This window comes from Ursus americanus, chromosome X (genome assembly GCF_024610735.1).
Source record: "Ursus americanus isolate L20-20 chromosome X, mUrsAme1.1.p, whole genome shotgun sequence".
Taxonomy (NCBI): Eukaryota; Metazoa; Chordata; class Mammalia; order Carnivora; family Ursidae; genus Ursus; species Ursus americanus.
The window spans coordinates 81,735,718-81,752,714 of record NC_142164.1 but is presented as its reverse complement, the minus strand read 5'-3'; the positions used below and the strand labels follow the sequence as shown (position 1 = coordinate 81,752,714).

Here is a 16,997-nt window from a genome sequence, read left to right as displayed (position 1 = left end):
CACCTCCTCCCTACCCAGCTCCATCACGCACATCCCAGTCACTTCCCGGCCCTCCCTGCCCCAGGGAGGAGCCACGGAGGGGTTAAAGGGAATGAATGAATGAGGTAACGAATCACCCCAGTGCTCCCCCTCCTTGCCTTGCCGCCCAGCGGGTCTCCCAGTTCTCCCGCTGGGGCGGGGAAAAGAAATGGCGAGAAAGCTGGGTCTGAAGAATACGAGGCGGGTAGGTAGGGGGAAGTCTCCCTGTGAAGTATCGGGGTCCTAGTCGGACCCCTTGGGGTTTGAGGACAGGGCTCCTCGGGGCCTGGGAAGGGGAGTGGCTAGTGGACCAGAATTAGAACCGAACCCTAGAAAGACCGGGCGTTCAGCCGCCAGTAGTGGAGCAGTGGGCAGGGCTACTCAGAGCGTGACTTAGAAAGATCGACAGGTTGAGGCTGCACAGAGGCTGCAGCTTGGCCTAACGCGGCTGGGGGGACCTAAAATGATGGGGTGACTTGAACGGCAGGTCCAGCAGGTCAGGGGCGGAGCTTCCTCTCGCTGCCTCTCCCCCACCTCTCCTTCTTCCTCCCCCCTCCCAAGAAAAAAGACACGCTGAGAAATCAGAGCCGGGTGGACTAGGTGGTTGAGAAGTTTATTTAGGGGAGGAGAATTAATCCTATTTGTTCTTCCTCGGGGAGGTCTTCAAACAATACCAAAGGGCTAGGAAAAGGGGGGGGCGTCTGGAGGAGAGGGGGAGGGACCACAGCCAGACAAAATGGCAACACACAATCACAGGCACTACCGACGTCACAGACACAGCGGAGGGTGCAGGATAGGGACTCCAGACCGGCCTCCAACCACCCCGGCACGGGTGGGGGTGTGGAGGGAGGGAGGAGGCAAGGAAAGGGGGGAGGGGGTGGGCCGGCCCCACAGACCCTTTGGCTCTGTCCTCTGACTACCTAGCTGTCCCGTCACACGGGGGTGGCAAGGGTGTGGGGGGTGCTTCTCTCTGGATCCCACCCCTTACCCTCCAAGCCTTACCTCTCAGCTCCTCCTAGGCCACCTCAGTCCTCAGCTCTGGCCAGGGATATTCCCGACCTCCCTCCGCTGCCAAACCCGCCCACTTTAAAACATTTTTTTCACTGCTCCATTGGGGTTGGCTTCCCCTTCTGAAACCACCATGAAACACCCACTCTAAGACCGACCCTGTCTAGAACCCAGACCACGAACTCACGTCAAGTTTGGCCCATTCCTGAATCCCACTTCTTGCCTGGCACAAGATCTGCCCCCTTCAGAATCAAACTCAGTGTCCTGAATATTCCTAGCTACACCCCTTCCACACACTCTGGTCCCAATCCAAGACCCGCCCACTCTGGAGCCTCACCCACTGCCTGGTTCAGGCCCCACCCCTCTAAAACCCAGCCCCCAGGTCCCAAGACACACCCCTTCCATAAAACCCTGTCCTCTTCCAAACCCTGCCCACTTCTGGGGCCCGATCCCTGCCTCACTCAAAGCCCCACCCATTCTAGAACCACGCCCTCAGCCTCGTTCCAAGCCCTACCTCAGATTGCTCTAGGGCACCCCTCTTCCTTAGACTCTAGATCCAGTATGTCTGAAACCCAAACCCCTTGCTTACTAGTCCTCTTCACCCCAGAGCGCCTCTCCAACTCCACCTTGGGTCAAATCCCCCAATCTGCCTTTCTCCTCTCTCAGGGTTGAATTTCCCCTAATGGCCCCTGTTCAGGCATTGCTGGAGGAATCAAGGCCAGTTGGGAGAAGGGAAGGGAGAGAGGGGAGAGAGTCTGAAGTCACACCGACCCTCCCCACATAGCTGAGACCTGTCTTTTCCCTGTCCCCCTTTCAGAGTCCCCCAACCTCAGGGCACAGGGCCAGGGAACAGAGAGGGGCCAAGGGATGCAAAGGAAGGGGTGGGAGGAGAGGGGCCCACTCAAGGTCAGGCCCCTAATGCATGAGGGGTGTGGAGTGGGGGCAGGGCTCAGACAGATAAATAGATATTTATATATAATATATATATATATAAACAGCAAAGAGAGTTAGAGTCTCCTGGCTTGAGGGGCGGAGACCTGGGGTGTAGGGGTAGAAAGGGGGGCAGGGCTTCTGAGCTCTTGCCCGCCCATGGGGTCCTCCCGGGCTGCACTGACCTGTGGAGACAAAAGACACAGAAAGGAGAGGGGGGTCCAGATATAGGCTGTGCCCTTAGGGAGGGGGGCTGGGTTGCTATGCCTCCACCTTGGCTTTACCCTCTGCCTGCCATGCCTTTTCTTCCTTCCTTCTTCACTCATAGTCCTCGGGTCAGCTTCATCCCAGCTACCCCTTTTGGGAAGATATACCTTGTGCCCACTAGGTTAAGTACCAAAGACATTATGGTCCCTCCTCCCCCAACCCAAAAATATCCATTAACATGTACTGTTCTAGCCATGGGTGATAAACTGTATTGGGCAAAACAAAGCTCCTTATCTTTGTGGTGCTTGCATTGCGGCAGAGGAGACAGACTTCAAATAATAACAAAAATGTGTAAGTGAGTTATCTAGTCTGACATCAGATAGTAGGTGCAATGTAAAAACAAAAGGCAGACCAGGGTGAGGGGAATTAGGAGTGCCAGTAGGGAAAGAAATGTTGCTGTGGTAAGTAGGGTAGTCAGAGAAGACCTCATTTAAGAAGCAATATTGGAATAAAGAGTTAAGGAGGTGAGGGAATGAGCCATGAAGATAACTGGGATGAAGAACATTCCAGGCAGGGAGAAGAGCCAGTGCAAAGGCCCTGGGGTAGAGCCATGTTTAGTGTGTTTGAGGAACAGCAAGAAGGTCAGTGGGGTTCAAGCGGAGTGAGCAAGGGACAGTGGTAGGAGGGGATGTCAGAGAGGTTGGTAATGGGGTCATAAAGGGCCTTGTGGACTGGGTTGTGAGGACATCAGCTTTGACTCTGGATGAGGTGTAAGTCACGGGAAGATTTTGAGCAGAGAAGCATAAAATGAGAGTGAAATGTCTCATGTCATTTCTATTTTTTCCTCAATAAATGTTTCTTAACATTAGTAGGGCTCTAAGTGATGTGTATACAGCATGAGTAAGTCATGGTCACGTCCTGCAGTTTAGTGGAAGAGATAGTCAATGAACATATAAACTAACAATTACAGACTGTGGTAAGAAAGCACAGGGTACTATAAGAGAGATAAGAAAGGGGATTTGTAAGAAGCTGGCCAGGTAAGGTTCTCAGTGTGTGTGGGTGCAAAACTCCAGGGGGAAAGCAAGTACCAAGGCCCTGAATTTGGCATGTGTCTGGAACACGGTTCGGGGTGGGGAGTGGGAGGAGGTGGGAGGTCAGAGAAGGGACGGGTGACGCTTGGTGTCATGCTTGTTGAAAGCTTTGGCTTTTAAGGTAAGTGAGCTGGGAGCCCAGGTGGAGCTCTGAGCACAGGAGGGCCATATCCTGATTTAGGATTTAACAGGATCCCTCCCACTGCTGTGGGTAGAACAGAATGGGAATGCAGGTAGAAAGCTGTGAAGATGTCCAGGGGAGAGGACAGTGAGATGGGAAGACTATGGATATATTTTGAAGGTAGAGTTAACAGTTGAGTTTTTGATGAACTGGATGTAAGAAACCTAATAAACTCCTCCCTGCCCTTTCCACCCTGGCCAAGTGCCAGAAGCCACCTCCACCCACGTGTTGCCATCCCCCTGCCCCTTCCCAATTCCCTCCCTCATAGGCGAGGAAATCACACCTCTCTTTTCGGGCCCGGCAAGAAGGACCGCTCCCTTTTTCTTCCGTGAAATTCCACACCACCTCCCTCACTAGAGGGCTTAGGGAGAGATGGCAGATCTGTCACCTCCTCCGGGACTGGTGAGCTTGTCTGACCTTCATGACCCAAGCCCCTTTACCCTCACCATCTATTGGCCTTATTAGAACATATTGGCTTATCAATCACTTCTGAGGCCCACCTCCACTTCCCTCCGTGGATTCGTGCACTACGCCAAGTCCCCTTGCCATTCCCTTCTTTCATTGGTTGCTCTGCCCGCTTTTCTCTCCCCTCCCTTTCCTCAGGGAGGGGCACTTCTACTTCTCTCCCATTGGCTTTTCATTCTGCCCATCTTCAAGCACCACCCTCTTGCTCTCCATTTATTGGCTAGCTTTTCGTTCTTCGCTTGTACCTCCGCCTCTCTATTGGCTCCTTCAAACCCACCCTGTGCCGACGTACCATTTACTTTTGACTCTTATTGGTTTACTGACCCGCCCGTCTCCCTTCCTGTACCCTCCTTGGCAGTGCCGCCCGTCCGTCACTCACCAGACTACATCTGATTGGAGAAGGAGGTGGGCGCACCCTGAGGGCCGTAGCCTTGCTGTCCGTAGTCTCCCTGAGGCCCGTAGCCGCCACCTCCGCCGCCGGCGGGCTGCCCGTAGTCGGGTTGGTAGCCGCCCTGGGGCCCGTAGGAGTCCTGGGGCCCGTACCCGCCGGGGCCCTGCCCGTAGCCCGCCTCGCCATAGGCGTCCCCGGGCGCTGGTTGCTTCTCGGGGGCGCCGGGAGGTGCGCGCATGAATGGGGCAGCCCAGCCTGTCTCCTTGAACACGAACCACAGGTTGCCGACCCAGAGCACCAGGTTCAGGAAGCCGAACACCTGTGGGGAGACAAAGCCTGGCTGTCGTCGTGCACCCACTGAGTTGGCCCCGGGGGACGTCGAGGCCGCACGCGCCGAGCATAGATCCTTGGCCTCCCGAAGGGTGGTGGTTTCTAAAACCCAGACCCTCTGGAGTCCTGGCGCATGAACGCAAATGTGCAGAAAAGTGACCTGGGGTAAGGGGCATGGGACGTGTTAGAATTTAGACTATCGGGGATATTGACATCTATCACTATTACATACACACAATTATACATGTATAAAATAGAATATAAATTTGTAATAGAGTAAAATGTTAAGCAGAAATTTTTATTAAGTATGTAGATATACTATTAATAGATACATATATACACATATGTATATACGCATATACAAAGTATATAAATATATGCTTTTATATTAAAACAAATTATATAGAGTTTAAATATATACAATATAATTGGATTTTGGGACAGGAAGTAATATCTCCTCTTTACAGTTGAGGAAACTGAGGCCCAGAGAGGTTAAGATGCTCAAAGCCTCATACCCAGCAAGTGACAGAAAAAAAAGTGGTTATCTTAGTATCTGTAACACTTGTATTACAGCTTAGCACATGCCAGGCCCTTCTCTAAGCACTTTGTATGTTGCTAGTTCACTGAATACTCAACTTTGGAGCAGGACTGAGGCTGAGAGGCGGAGTAACTAGTTTGAGGTCCCAGAGTTGCAGGTGGCAGAGCTGCGAGTGAAGCTCAGACAGTTTGACTCGGGCCAGTAGGGGGAGTCCAAGTGGGAAACATTTCAAGTTATTCTTTCACTTTGCATACTGTATAAGGACACTGAGGTCCCAAGACGGTACTGAGTTGCCAGAGATTCTACACGACTAAGCCGGGCCTCGGATCCAGATGTCCCAAACCTAATCGGAAAGAAAGTCTCATATTCCCCTCCTGGGTACTATTTGTGGTATTGCAGAGGTTATGATTGCTATCTCATCCTTCAAGGCACTGTTGTTGGCATACCTCCTCTAGGGAGCCCTCTTGGATCTCCTTTGAATTCTCCTCTCATTCTCTCCACCACTCCCCGTGCCAGACTGTGAGTTTCCCAGCCTCCCTCCCCAACTGGCCCACCGGCCCAGCTACCTTCCCAGGGCTTACCACTGAAGTGTTGAGGCCAGAGGTCACAGGGTCCCTCAGCTCCTTGCACGTATTCCCTGTCTGGTGGCAGACAGACATCCCTTTGATAATGTTGTCTGGGTCAGTGGCCATCTTCACGTCTGACAGCCCCTTGGCCCATGCTGATGAGCTAACCAGCCACATGAAGGCGAACACTGCCGTGGCCAGGAAGTCCTAGGACAGGCAGGGGAGAGGCAGAAGGCACTGTGAGCAGACTGCTTCATGTCATGCCACGGGGCCTCCTCAGATCACAGGCTTTCTTGGGAGGGGGGAGGTCCCGCAGAAAAGCCCTGTCTCCCCCTGCCTTTTCAGCTCTGAAGCCCCCAATACTCACTTGAAGATGAGCATTCCTAGCTCGGGCGTGTGTGTGTGTGTGTGTGTGTGTGTGTGTGTGTGTGTGTGTGACAGAGGATGTGGGCGTGTAATTGTGATGTGTGGGTGTGCGTGTGGGCTTTTGTGGGATGGTTTCCGAATCTGTGGAAAGTAGCGTGTCTTTCTACTTTTATCTGAATGTGGGAATTTATGTCATTTTGTGTCTGGGTTGAGGGTGTATGAGTACAGCTGTGTAGGAATCAATGTGTCTGGGTGGCATGATGACAAGCATGACTGTCACAGTGAACCTCTGTGCACCTTTCTTTGATCTAGACTGTGTGGTTGTGTGCGAGGTGGCTGATTTCCAGGGGTAGGCCTGTCTGGGATTCTGTGTGGGCTCTGAGTGTGTCCCTGTCATTCTATGATTCGGTTTCTTTGATGCTCACAGCAGCGGCAGCAGTAACATCTGTGGCTGTTATGGTGACTGCTGGCATGTGGGGCTGTCTATGGTTTGGTAGTGGCCTATGAACATGGCCGTGTCCCTGAGGCTCCATGTCCCCTGGGGCCCTGCACTTGAGTGGCTGTGGGGGGCTCACCATCATGGGTCCTTTGTTGTTCTCTCGGTACTTATTCTGCAGGAAGATGTAGGTGGCCAGAGCCCCCATGGAGTACAGAAAGGCAAACACAGCCACGGTGACAAAGAATTCGGCCGATGAAGAGTAGTCCCCCACCAGGAAGATTTTCTCAGTGTCCCCTCGGCAGGTGGGTGCATCAAAGTACACTTGGTGCAGCCTGTGGAGAGACATGGCAGGTGTGGTCCAGGCCCTAAGAACACTGCCATGCACCCTGCCCAGTCATGGGTTCCCCAGACTCTGACAAAGTTCCAGGAAGAAAGAGGAGGAAATAACCATTCACAGAGCACCTACTGTATACCAGTCACATTTTACTGATTGTTTACAGCATTCCGGTGAAGTAGGTCTTATTCAACCCTTACTCCAACCCAGGCACTTTGATCTCTTGGTTATTTGTAGAACATACTAGGCACCCTCTTACCCCAGGATCTTTGCACTGGAATGCCCTTCTCCTCGATATTACTCCCTTCATGTCCTTCAAGTTTTGCTCAACTGTCACCTCAGTGAGGCCTTCTCTGATCTCACTATTAAAATCAAATGGAACCATTCCCTCCCAGTACTCCTTAGCTCCCTTCCCAGCTCCGTTTTTCTCTGTAACAGTGATACCTCACACATCTGTCATGTTATGTGTTTTACTTTTTTCCTGGATTTTTCCCATAATTAAAGGAGGGCTGGGCTTTTTCCTGTTGTGTTCACTGCTGTATCCCTAGGACCTAGAACAGTGCTGCCACATAGTAGGTTCTCAGCAGATGTTCATCAAATGAAATGTACAGAGGCTCAGAGAAGTGCATTAACTTGCCAGAAGTCACACAGCTGGGGAGAGAATGGCACAATTGGGATCTGAACCCTGTTTTCCCCTACATCATATTGACTCTTCTCCCTACCCACTTCAGGTCCCCAAGAGAAAAGAAACGTTTGCATAGCAGAGGAGAGCACAGAGACTACAAAACAGAAGACAGGAGGGTAGAAGGGATCCTGGAATATGCAGAATGTATGTACGTATGTGAGGTGGGAAGGTGCAGATTGGGAAGGTGTCCTGGGACTAAGGCCTTTCCTGCGGTGTAATGGAGGTCATAGGGAGAAAATGTGTGTAGGGAGAAGGTCTGGGGTGGGGTCCCCAGAGGTCTGGCCTCAGACTGGGGGGGGGCAGGATCCTGAGACTGAGCAAATGGTGCTAGTCCCGTTGTGTAGCAAAGGTCCTGAGGGAAGGGGCTTATACTTATTGATCACCTTCAAGGCACTTTAGATAATTGCTTCACTTAATGACCCTCCCCCTCAATTCTGTAAAGCAGGTGTTAGTATACCCATTTTGCAGATGAACAGAGGCTCAGCAAGGTTGTGTTGAATTGCCCAAGGTTGTATAAATGACAGAGCTAAGAGTTGAATCTGGGTAAGTTTCTGGGTTCCTAGTAGGCTGGGTTGGGAGAAGGGGGTGTCTTATGGGAAATGGGGGCCCCATGGGGGTTATCAGGGCAGTGGGGGGTCAGTCAGGGGGACCATGGCAAAGACTTTTTCCCCCAGGAGACTTGTGGGTAAAAGGCAGATCTTCAGGACTGGAGGTCCTAGGTGAGGGAGCTACTGGGGAGTCCACATGTTTCTGTGGCCTTCTGGATTCCCAAAGGACTCCCAGCAGTATTCCATGCTGCTAGGTCCTCTTCCTCCCCCAAACTCTGTTCCCTGGCTTCTGTGAACCAGTGGATCCCTGCTCCTCACTGCCCCTCAGGCCACGCCTCCCCGGTGCCTCTTTTTCTTTCAACCATTGCTCAGGGTCTGTCCTGGATTTTCCTCTCTCCACTCTTCCCTCTTACCCTGGGTGATCCCCTGAGCTTACATTTATCCTTAGTGCTCAGAAGTGCCCAATTTCCAACTCAGTCCCTAACCTCTTTCCTGAGTCCCTTCAACTTATTTATTTTCTTTATTTTAACAAGCCCTTGAGGAGCGCTTATTATGTGCCCAGCACTGTGCTAAGCTCTTTACAAGTATTAGCTCCGTTACTATTCATCATAACCTGGTAAGGGGTATTATTATCCCCTTTTGCAGATGAGGAACTTGAGACCCGGAACAGTTATGTGGTTTATCCGAGTAGTGGGGGAGCCTCAGCAGCCTCTACTGAAATTGTGTCTGTGGGTCTCTGTCTCCCCCCTCCCCAGGAGGGAAGCATCATGGTGAGGGCAGTGACCTTGCCTGCTTGTGCTCATCCTCATGTTCCTAGCACCTGGCACACAGTATGAGCTCAGTAAATATCAGAATTGCCTGACTGGGTTTAATCATTCCCTACAGCTAATCAGACCCCCTCCTGATTCTCTGTGATAAAACCCTGCATGAGGATCTCCACTTTGAATTTCTCCCAGTCTACAATCATCCTTTTTATTAATTTATTTGTTAAAATGTTGGCTCCATGAGGATAGGGAGCTTGGTCTGGGTTTTTGTCTTTCCGTTATGTCCCCAGCACTTTGAGTAGAAACTGGCATACAATAGGTTCTCCAAAAAAAAATGTATAACAGAATGAGTGAATGGGAATTAAATAATATTGGCTGATATTAATTGAGCAACTAGTGTTTTAAGGCTATTTATCCATATATACTTCTACTTTTGAATCTTGTTTACTGCCGGTCTCCTGCCCCTCCCCATTCACTAGAACACAGCCAGAGGGCAACAGCCTATGCCTGTCTTGCTCACCAGATGTCCTAGATGTCCAGAGCAGTGCCAGGCACAAGGTAGGTGCTTGGTGCATGCGCAGTGACCTGAGCCAGTGTGGTCTCCTGAGGTGGGGGCTGAACAGGAGCCACTGGGGAGGTCGTGTTGGCCAGTCCTAGCCCACCCCACCCTCTCTCTTGGGATCCCCGGGGTGGGTTGGGGTGGGGGGCGCACCTGAAGGGGTACTCGAATTCAACCTCGATGCTGAGGTCACTCTCTGATTTGTTGGCACACTCCACGCTCAGCCGGAGCTCCCCGGTGTAACTGCCGCATGTGGCAAAGGCGAAGATGGCAAAGACCTTGGGCAGCAGGGATGGGGATGGTCATGGTGAGCCTGTGTACACGTGGGATGGGATGCCCTCCTCTGGACAGATCAGGGCCCAGCACAAGCAGCAGCAGATGGACCAGTCCCCACCCCCACCCCCTAATCAGGGCTCATCGGCTCCAAGGACAAGCTGATTACAGGGGTGTGGCTGTCTCTTCCAGTCTCTCTCTCAGTGTCTCTCTCAGTCTCTATCTCTCAGTGCTCTGACCCCCCTCGTTCTCTCTTCTGTCTCAGTCTCTTTATTTCTCTGTCTCTCTTTGTATTTCTGCTTGTCTCTGTTCTCCGTGTCTCTATTCTCTTGGTATCTGTTTCTCTGTCTTTCTCAGATGTCTCTTTGTCTCTGTATCTCTCTTTTGCTCTTTGCCTCTGACTCTAATATCGATGTAGGTCTCTTTCTGTCTCTTTTTTCTCTGGCTCCATCCGTATAAATGTATGTCTCTCCCTATGTGTGTTTCCGTCCTTGGTCTGTTTGTCTCTCTCTCCCTGCTCTGTCTCTGACTTGGTCTCTTTATCATGCTCTCTCTGTCTCCCTTGTGCATCTCTTTTTCTCTGTGTATCAGTTTCTCCTTTCCTCTCTCCTCTGAGTATCTCTCTTTCTCTGTTTCTGTCTCTCCCCCATCCCATTTTTTTTCTGCCACTCTTCCTGTGTCTGTTCCTCTTGGCATCTCTCTTCTCTGTGCATCTCTGTCTCCCTTTTTCTTTGTCTCTTTCTGCTTGTCTCCACTCTCTCTCATCTCTCTATCTTTTCTTCTCAGTATTTTCATCTCTGTCTCCATCGTTCCCTGTCTCTCATTCTCTCTGTCTCTTTCACTGTCTCTGGATTTCTCTGGCTTTGCATCTTTTCTGCAGCAACCAGCTTCAGGCTCCACCTCCCCTGCCCCTCTCTCACCTCAAGGGAGGAGGTAGGACGTCACATTCTTCCACCACACAACGGGGGTACCCTTGATCTTACATGACGTCACAGCACAGCCCATCTATTCTCTGGCCCGAGCCCCTTGGGACCTCACCCTGGATCCCAATTCTTCTATACCCTTCCACCCCCACCCACCCATCCATTCCTTGCTCTCCACCCCTACTCTTCCAGACCCCACCACCTTCTTCTCTCTCCCCATGGCCCAGACCACACTCACCCATTGCAGCACCTTCACGAAGCCAAGGGGCTCCTTGACCACCCGGAACTGACCCCCGGCCACCAGCTGAGGAGAGAAACGGTGGGGAGGGGGTGGGATTGTTGGGGATGGAAAGGGAGGTGAGGGGCAAGGCCACCAGGCGATGACCCCTGGGACTAGGGCATGTGACCTCCGGGAGTGAGTGATGTTGGGAGAGAAGGGGTGAGAAGGAGAAAGTGACACTTCAGGGAAGGTGTGAGCACAGGGTCTCTGAGAGAAGACCCTCGGGGCTCAGGACTGGAGGGGAGGTCTGGGGAGGTGGTGAGGTTGATGGCAGAGGGTTGGGGTTAGGAAGATGAGGATGGGGTTGGGACTAATTAGGGAAGGGGAGAAGGTCTGAAACAGTAAAGGTGAGTCAGATGGTGAAGGGGATCAGGTGGAGAGAGTGAGGAAGGAGTTGGGGTTCATTAGGGTGGGGGAGGGGTCTTGGGTGGTGAAGGTGAGTCATAACAGGGAGGGAGTCAGGTTGGCTAGGGTGGGGGAGGGGTCTACAGCGGTAAAGGTGAGTCAGATGGTGGTGGTGGGGGGTCTGAAGTGATGAGGATGGGGAGGGATTGGTACTGGTTAGAGAGGGTGAGGTTCTGAGGTGGTGAAGAGTGAGATGGCAGAGAGGGTCTGGGCTGATTAAGGTGGGGGAGGGCTGGGACATGGCTTCACTGGATATGTCTTGGGGGAGGGGAGGCTGGGGTTTTGGAGAGGCAAAGTCGGATCGTCCCCTTTGGTCTGCTGTGGGGGAAGGGGTGGTCATCTACTGGGGTACCTTCTCTGGGAGGGGCAGGTGTCAGCCCTCCCCCCATCCCCCATCCCCCGCCCCCACGCCTTCTGTCGCTCTATTTCCTAGCTCATCTACGAGCAACCCCCATCTTCCTTCCACTCTTCCTCCTCTCCCCCCCCCCGTTGCCCCTACTCTAGCCCCAAGACCCCTCTTCCTCTCCTCACGGTCGCCGGTAAGGAACCGGGCTTCTGGCGGACCCCGCTGCGGCAGTGAGGACGGCCCTTGCTGCGGCAAAGGGCGCGCTCCTTCTTTTCTCCACCTCCCCCTGTCCCCCTCGCCTGCCGCAGACCCCAGCCCCAGTGCCGAGGACCGAGTGTCCGCTGCCAGGACCCTGGCCACCACCTCTCAGAGTCGCCTGATCCGCGGCGATCCGGTCGGGGAGGCCGGGCAGCGGCGGGCTCTGTCCTCGGTGCTGGAACGCGTACCTGATTCACCACGTCCATGTCTGCCAGCAGCAGCATCAGCAATGCAGGGGGCGGGAGGCGCCTGCTAACAAGGGCGGGCGCGGGGCGCGGCGGGGGCGGCGCGCGATCGTCGGAACAGCCCAGGCGGCCGCAGCTCCGCCCCTCGCGCCCCCGCCCCACTCGCGGCGCGCGCCTGCACTCAGCCGGCCGTGCCTAAATCTCGCCAGCCGCCATTCCATCCCTAAAGTTGGATCCGCTAGAGCGCCCTAGGAAGATGCGTGTCTCGGAAAACGCGGCTAGAGGGCTGGGGAGAGGAGGACCGTTTGGTCCTGCCATACGACGTTTTTGCCAGGCCCTTTACTGAGTTTGTTGACTGTGTGCCTTACAACAGCCCTAGGTGGTGGGGACTAATTAGCCCCGTTTTTACAGATGAGGAAGATGAGTGCCAAGGGAGGTGAAACTGCTTGCACAAGGTCGCCCCGCTAGTAATTGGCAGTGCCCAAAGTCTCGGTGATTTAAACATCGTTCAGGGTCTTAAAAACCCCTCCCTCCCCCTCCAAACATCTCCCCTATTTCTCTTTCCTTTGAGTCAAATTTTTGCTTGCTCCAACTCTACCCCCTTACACCCTGTTTATTCCTCAGCCCTTTTTAAATTGGACTATCCCTCCTTCGTGCTACTACAACTAGGCCCGCAAGGTCAATGGCGATTGCCGTGTTGCAAAATCCAGTGGATAAATACAGTTGGAGTTTCAGATGTCCAACCTCATTTATGCTAAAAGAAATGCCTATAAAAACTACTAAGATACTGTTTTTCTTCTTTGAGGGTGGTGAATATAAAAAAGTTTGCTTAAGCTCAATACTGGCAGCTTGGCCAGAAACAAGCATTCCCATAAATTACCAGTGGAAGTTAGATTGGAATAACCTACGTAGAGGGCAATTTGGCAAAATTCAGCAAACTAACAAATCCATATACTGTTTGGCTCAGCATTTATACTTATAGGAACTTATCTGACAGACGGACTCATACATGTGCTAAAAGATGTATGCCTGAGATGATTAACTGCAGTGCTGTTTATAATATGAAAGAGTGGACACTCCCTAAGTCCTCATTACTTGTGGTCTGTTTAAGTAAAATCTGATACAGCCCCCAAATGGAGTGCTATGCAGCTGTCATTAATATTAATATGGAGCCTTGGAATGATCACCAAGATAATTAAGTAAGAAATGCAAGATGTCCAACTGTGTGGGGATTGTGTAGAAAGAAAAGGAAAGGATTATATCATAATTATATAGAGAATGGCTAATATTTTAAATTGTGGCCATTCTATGTCAAGCACTGTTGGGAGAGCTTCAATGTACCACTCATTTAAATCCTCACAGCAACCCTATAAAGCAGGTACTACTACCATCCTCATTTTACATTCTTTTTTTTTTAATTTTATTTTATTTATTTGACAGAGACAGCCAGCGAGAGAGGGAACACAAGCAGGGGGAGTGGGAGAGGAAGAAGCAGGCTGCTAGCAGAAGAGCCTGACGTGGGGCTCAATCCCAGAACTCTGGGATCACGCCCTGAGCCGAAGGCAGACGCTTAACAACTGAGCCACCGAGGTGCCCCCTCATTTTACATTCTTATAGCTGAATAAACTAAGGTGTGGGGAGGTGAAGGGATTTTCCTAAGCTCACACAGCTGGTAAGTAGTGGAACCAGGATTTGAACCAGGAAGTCTGGGTGCAACACCTGTTATTATTTTTTTTTTAAGATTTTATTTATTTGACACAGAGAGAGAGAGAGAGTACAAGCAGGAGGAGTGGCAGGCAGAGGGAGAGGGAGAAGCAGGCTCCCCGCAGAGCAGAGGGGGCCCGATGTGGGACTCGATCCCAGGACCCTGGGATCATGACCTGAGCCGAAGGCAGTTGCTCAACCAACTGAGCCACCCAGGCGCCCAGCACCTGTTATTCTTAACCACTGTGCTAATTTATCAGTACGACATCCTATACATTTATAAAATATATCTGATAACACTGGTTGCCTCTAGAAAGGAGGGAGAATTTCTACTTTATACCCCTCGGTGCCTTCTGAATATTTTAAAAAATATTTTATTTATTTATTTGTCAGAGAAAGAGACAGAGTATAGGTAGGGGGAGCAGCAGGCAGAGGGAGAAGCAGGTTCCCCACTGAGCAAGGAGCCTGTCGTAGGATTCGATCCCAGTACCCTGGGATCATGACCCGAGTCGAAGGCAGACGTCCAAGCGACTGAGCTACCCAGGTGACCCCCTTTTGAATTTTTTTAAAAGTGTATTTGTTTATTTAATCTCTACACCCCACATGGGGCTCAAACTCATGACCCTGAGATCAAGAGTCACATGCTTATCCGACTGAGCCAGCCAGGTGCCCCATGTACCTTTTGAATTTTGAACCATCTGGATGTATACCTATTTTTTAAACATCCCCATGCACACACACTCTAAATCACACAAATATGTAATGGATACCTCCCAGTTAGTGCCTTTTTGGCAAAAGAGCTTGGGCTTCAGCATTCAATCGCTTGGATTTGAATCCCACCTTTAATATTTATCCCCGTACGACTTTGGACATGTAAAATAGTTTAACATGGTACCTATAGGGTTGCTGCACTGATTAAACAAGATAATCACTGTTATGCACTTAGCACAGGGCCAAATAAATGGTTCCTTCTACTTCCTACACATCTCTGGAATCCACTAATTTCTCACCATCTCCTCTGCCACCTCCCCTGGCTAAGGCAACCATGGTTCCTGCCAATTTTAGCATCTCCAGTCTCTTCCCCCTCCCTTCTGTTTTCAGCACAGCCGTCAGAGCATTCCTTTAAAATGCAGTTAACTATGTCACCACCCTGCTCAAATCTCTCCCATGGCTCCCCACTGCTTTTAGGAAAACTCGGGTTTAGAGACTTGGCATTGAAGGGTCTGCATCATCTGGCCCCAGGTGGCCTCTCCCACCTTATCTCTCAACAATCTCCCTTCACTCTCTGTGTTCTGCCCATGACTGGCTGTGCCCACAATGCACCAGCCTCGCCACCACAATCCTTCTGTTTTCAAGGCCTAGTGCAATCCTATATTCTGAGTCCCAGTCTCCAATTCTGGCTTCCCTCAAATTTCAGTCCTGGCTGGATTGACACAAATAATAAAAATGAGAAATTCTTGCTCTGAGAGCTGGGATGAAACCCTGCGTCAGAACCTCCCCAGCGGCCCCATCCAGGACCTTTCCCAGTACTGCCTTCAGTTCCTTTGGAGTGGGGCTGACTGCCACATTGAACAAGTCCTGTGGCATGTCTAAGCCAGCTCAGTTTGGTTTGAGGGAAACCCAGAACAGTGCCTGGCACAAAGTAAATGCCCGATGAACTTTCACTTAGTTAATGAGACCCCAAAGGCTGGGCAATGACTACAAGTGGGGCAAGAAGCAGAAAGAGGAGCTCTGGGATCTGTGTGGGAGGAGAGTGGGATACTCTTAGGTGGTCTCAGGAAAACCAGGTGGGTCCTGAGTGGGTTCCCACAGGCTGAGGGCCTCGCCCTTTGCTGTCACCCATGTCTTCTGTCAATGGACTTGGATTTTCTTAGGCAGAAGGTAGGAAGTGGGAGACCGGGTAATCCCAGTTTAGCTTCCCGGAAATTCCTGATGCTGTCAGAAGACCCCTCTGCCTGACGTATTATATACCAGGCTAAATCCAACCTCCAGGCCTTTCTACTGGCAGGACTCTGAGTATTCTTATCCTTTCCATCCCATCTGTCCTTCCTCGGGCTGACCTGACTGACCCCTTGTGGAATCTCTAATTTTCCCCCCACTCCTCATCCAAGCCCCCACACATCCTCTCTCCTCCTTCCTCCATCTCTGTCCGGTCCCCTTCCCCTCCCCCACCACCTCCACTCTGTCTCCAGCTTTTTTTGGCTGCTGTCTCTTCCTCCTCCTCCTCCCTCCTTCCCTGACGCTGAATAATCAGGCCTGGCTGTCCTGGTTTCTGGAAATATTCGTGTGTGGGCAGTGGCTCAGGGCTGAAGCAGGGGATGGATGCCTGGGGGCGCTGGGCAGTCCCAGGCCCCCAGTTCAAAGACACCGAAATCCAGGGCTGTGGTCCATGCCTGTCTCCCTCTGGGGAAGGGAGAGCAGGAGGTTTATTGAGCAGTGGAGGAGGGGTGGGAATTCAGAGGGCATGGACACAGGCCATTTCGTCTCCCAGGTCCTCCTCATCGAAGCGAGAGAGGATAGATTCCTCATCACTATACAGTGAGCTGGTCCCCTGTGCCAGCAAGTCACTGGCGGCACTGTCCATCTCGTCCAGTGTCAGGCGACACGCATCTGCAATCTCCTGCTTGGCCAGGGCCACAAAGCGTGGGTCTCGGGCAAAGAGGCCCAGGCCCTCGGAGATGAGCACCTGGGGGCACAGATGGGATCAGAGTTGGCAGAGGGCACAGCATGGAATCAAAGCAGTGTGCACAGAGGGGTCAGTGCTGATAGACGATGCATCGTCCAGGAAGGTGCTGGGAAGTCACCCGGGACAGTGGTGCGCACGTCATGCCGAGCAGAAGTTGCAGAGCAAACCGATAGATCATCACAGGCACAGTGCAGAGACCTGGGGTTGGGGGGGCCCTTTTCCCTCCTTCCCAAGCTCCCACTTCCTCCCCTTCTCCCTCATCCCTCTTGCCCGTGTCCCTTCTAGACTCACAGCCTCCACCAGGCTGTCAGCACTGCCCCTCTTGCCATGGCTGGAGTCTGAGTGGGTTCCAGGCACATGCAGACAGGTGAAGGTGCGCAGAGGACCACTGGATTTGCCGAGGTATCCCTCCCCCGCTGCACCCTCCTCCACCAATAACAGTGGGGCGTAGAGGAGCCGACCCCGTTGAGGAGGGGTTGCCCAGGAACCCTGGACCAGAACAAACATCAGGGAGATA

General features: G+C 52.0%; 2 protein-coding genes and 1 long non-coding RNA gene across 6 annotated transcripts in view; 1 reads left to right on the top strand and 2 right to left on the bottom strand.

The window, feature by feature from the left end:
* Positions 1-612: 612 nt before the first annotated feature.
* Positions 613-12,156, bottom strand: SYP (synaptophysin). Its single transcript, XM_045804955.2, has 7 exons — positions 12,094-12,156; positions 10,855-10,920; positions 9,574-9,698; positions 6,667-6,862; positions 5,741-5,932; positions 4,280-4,610; positions 613-2,141 (listed from the first exon to the last, which is right to left on the bottom strand). The coding sequence occupies exons 1-6, from the start codon at positions 12,127-12,129 to the stop codon at positions 4,284-4,286; spliced, it is 942 nt and encodes a 313-aa protein (XP_045660911.1). The 5' UTR covers positions 12,130-12,156; the 3' UTR covers positions 613-2,141; positions 4,280-4,283.
* Positions 6,712-16,997, top strand: part of LOC123797186 (uncharacterized) — a 12,387-nt gene continuing 2,101 nt past the window's right edge. Inside the window, exons 1-4 of one of the 2 annotated variants that reach the window (XR_015723391.1) lie at positions 6,712-6,832; positions 7,596-7,697; positions 8,018-8,092; positions 9,341-9,419. This is a non-coding gene — a long non-coding RNA (uncharacterized LOC123797186). Of the gene's footprint in view, positions 6,833-7,595; positions 8,093-9,340; positions 9,420-16,997 lie in introns of both variants that reach the window. The other variant, XR_006780890.2, reaches the window with a different exon arrangement.
* CACNA1F (calcium voltage-gated channel subunit alpha1 F) overlaps positions 16,231-16,997 on the bottom strand; it is a 25,297-nt gene continuing 24,530 nt past the window's right edge. For all 3 annotated transcript variants that reach the window (XM_087859857.1, XM_087859855.1, XM_087859856.1), the window contains exons 47-48: positions 16,772-16,969; positions 16,231-16,480 (exon numbers count right to left, since the gene is read on the bottom strand). In XM_087859857.1, the coding sequence (XP_087715983.1) occupies positions 16,250-16,480; positions 16,772-16,969 (429 nt within the window). In that variant the 3' untranslated portion in view covers positions 16,231-16,249. The remainder of the gene's footprint in view (positions 16,481-16,771; positions 16,970-16,997) is intronic.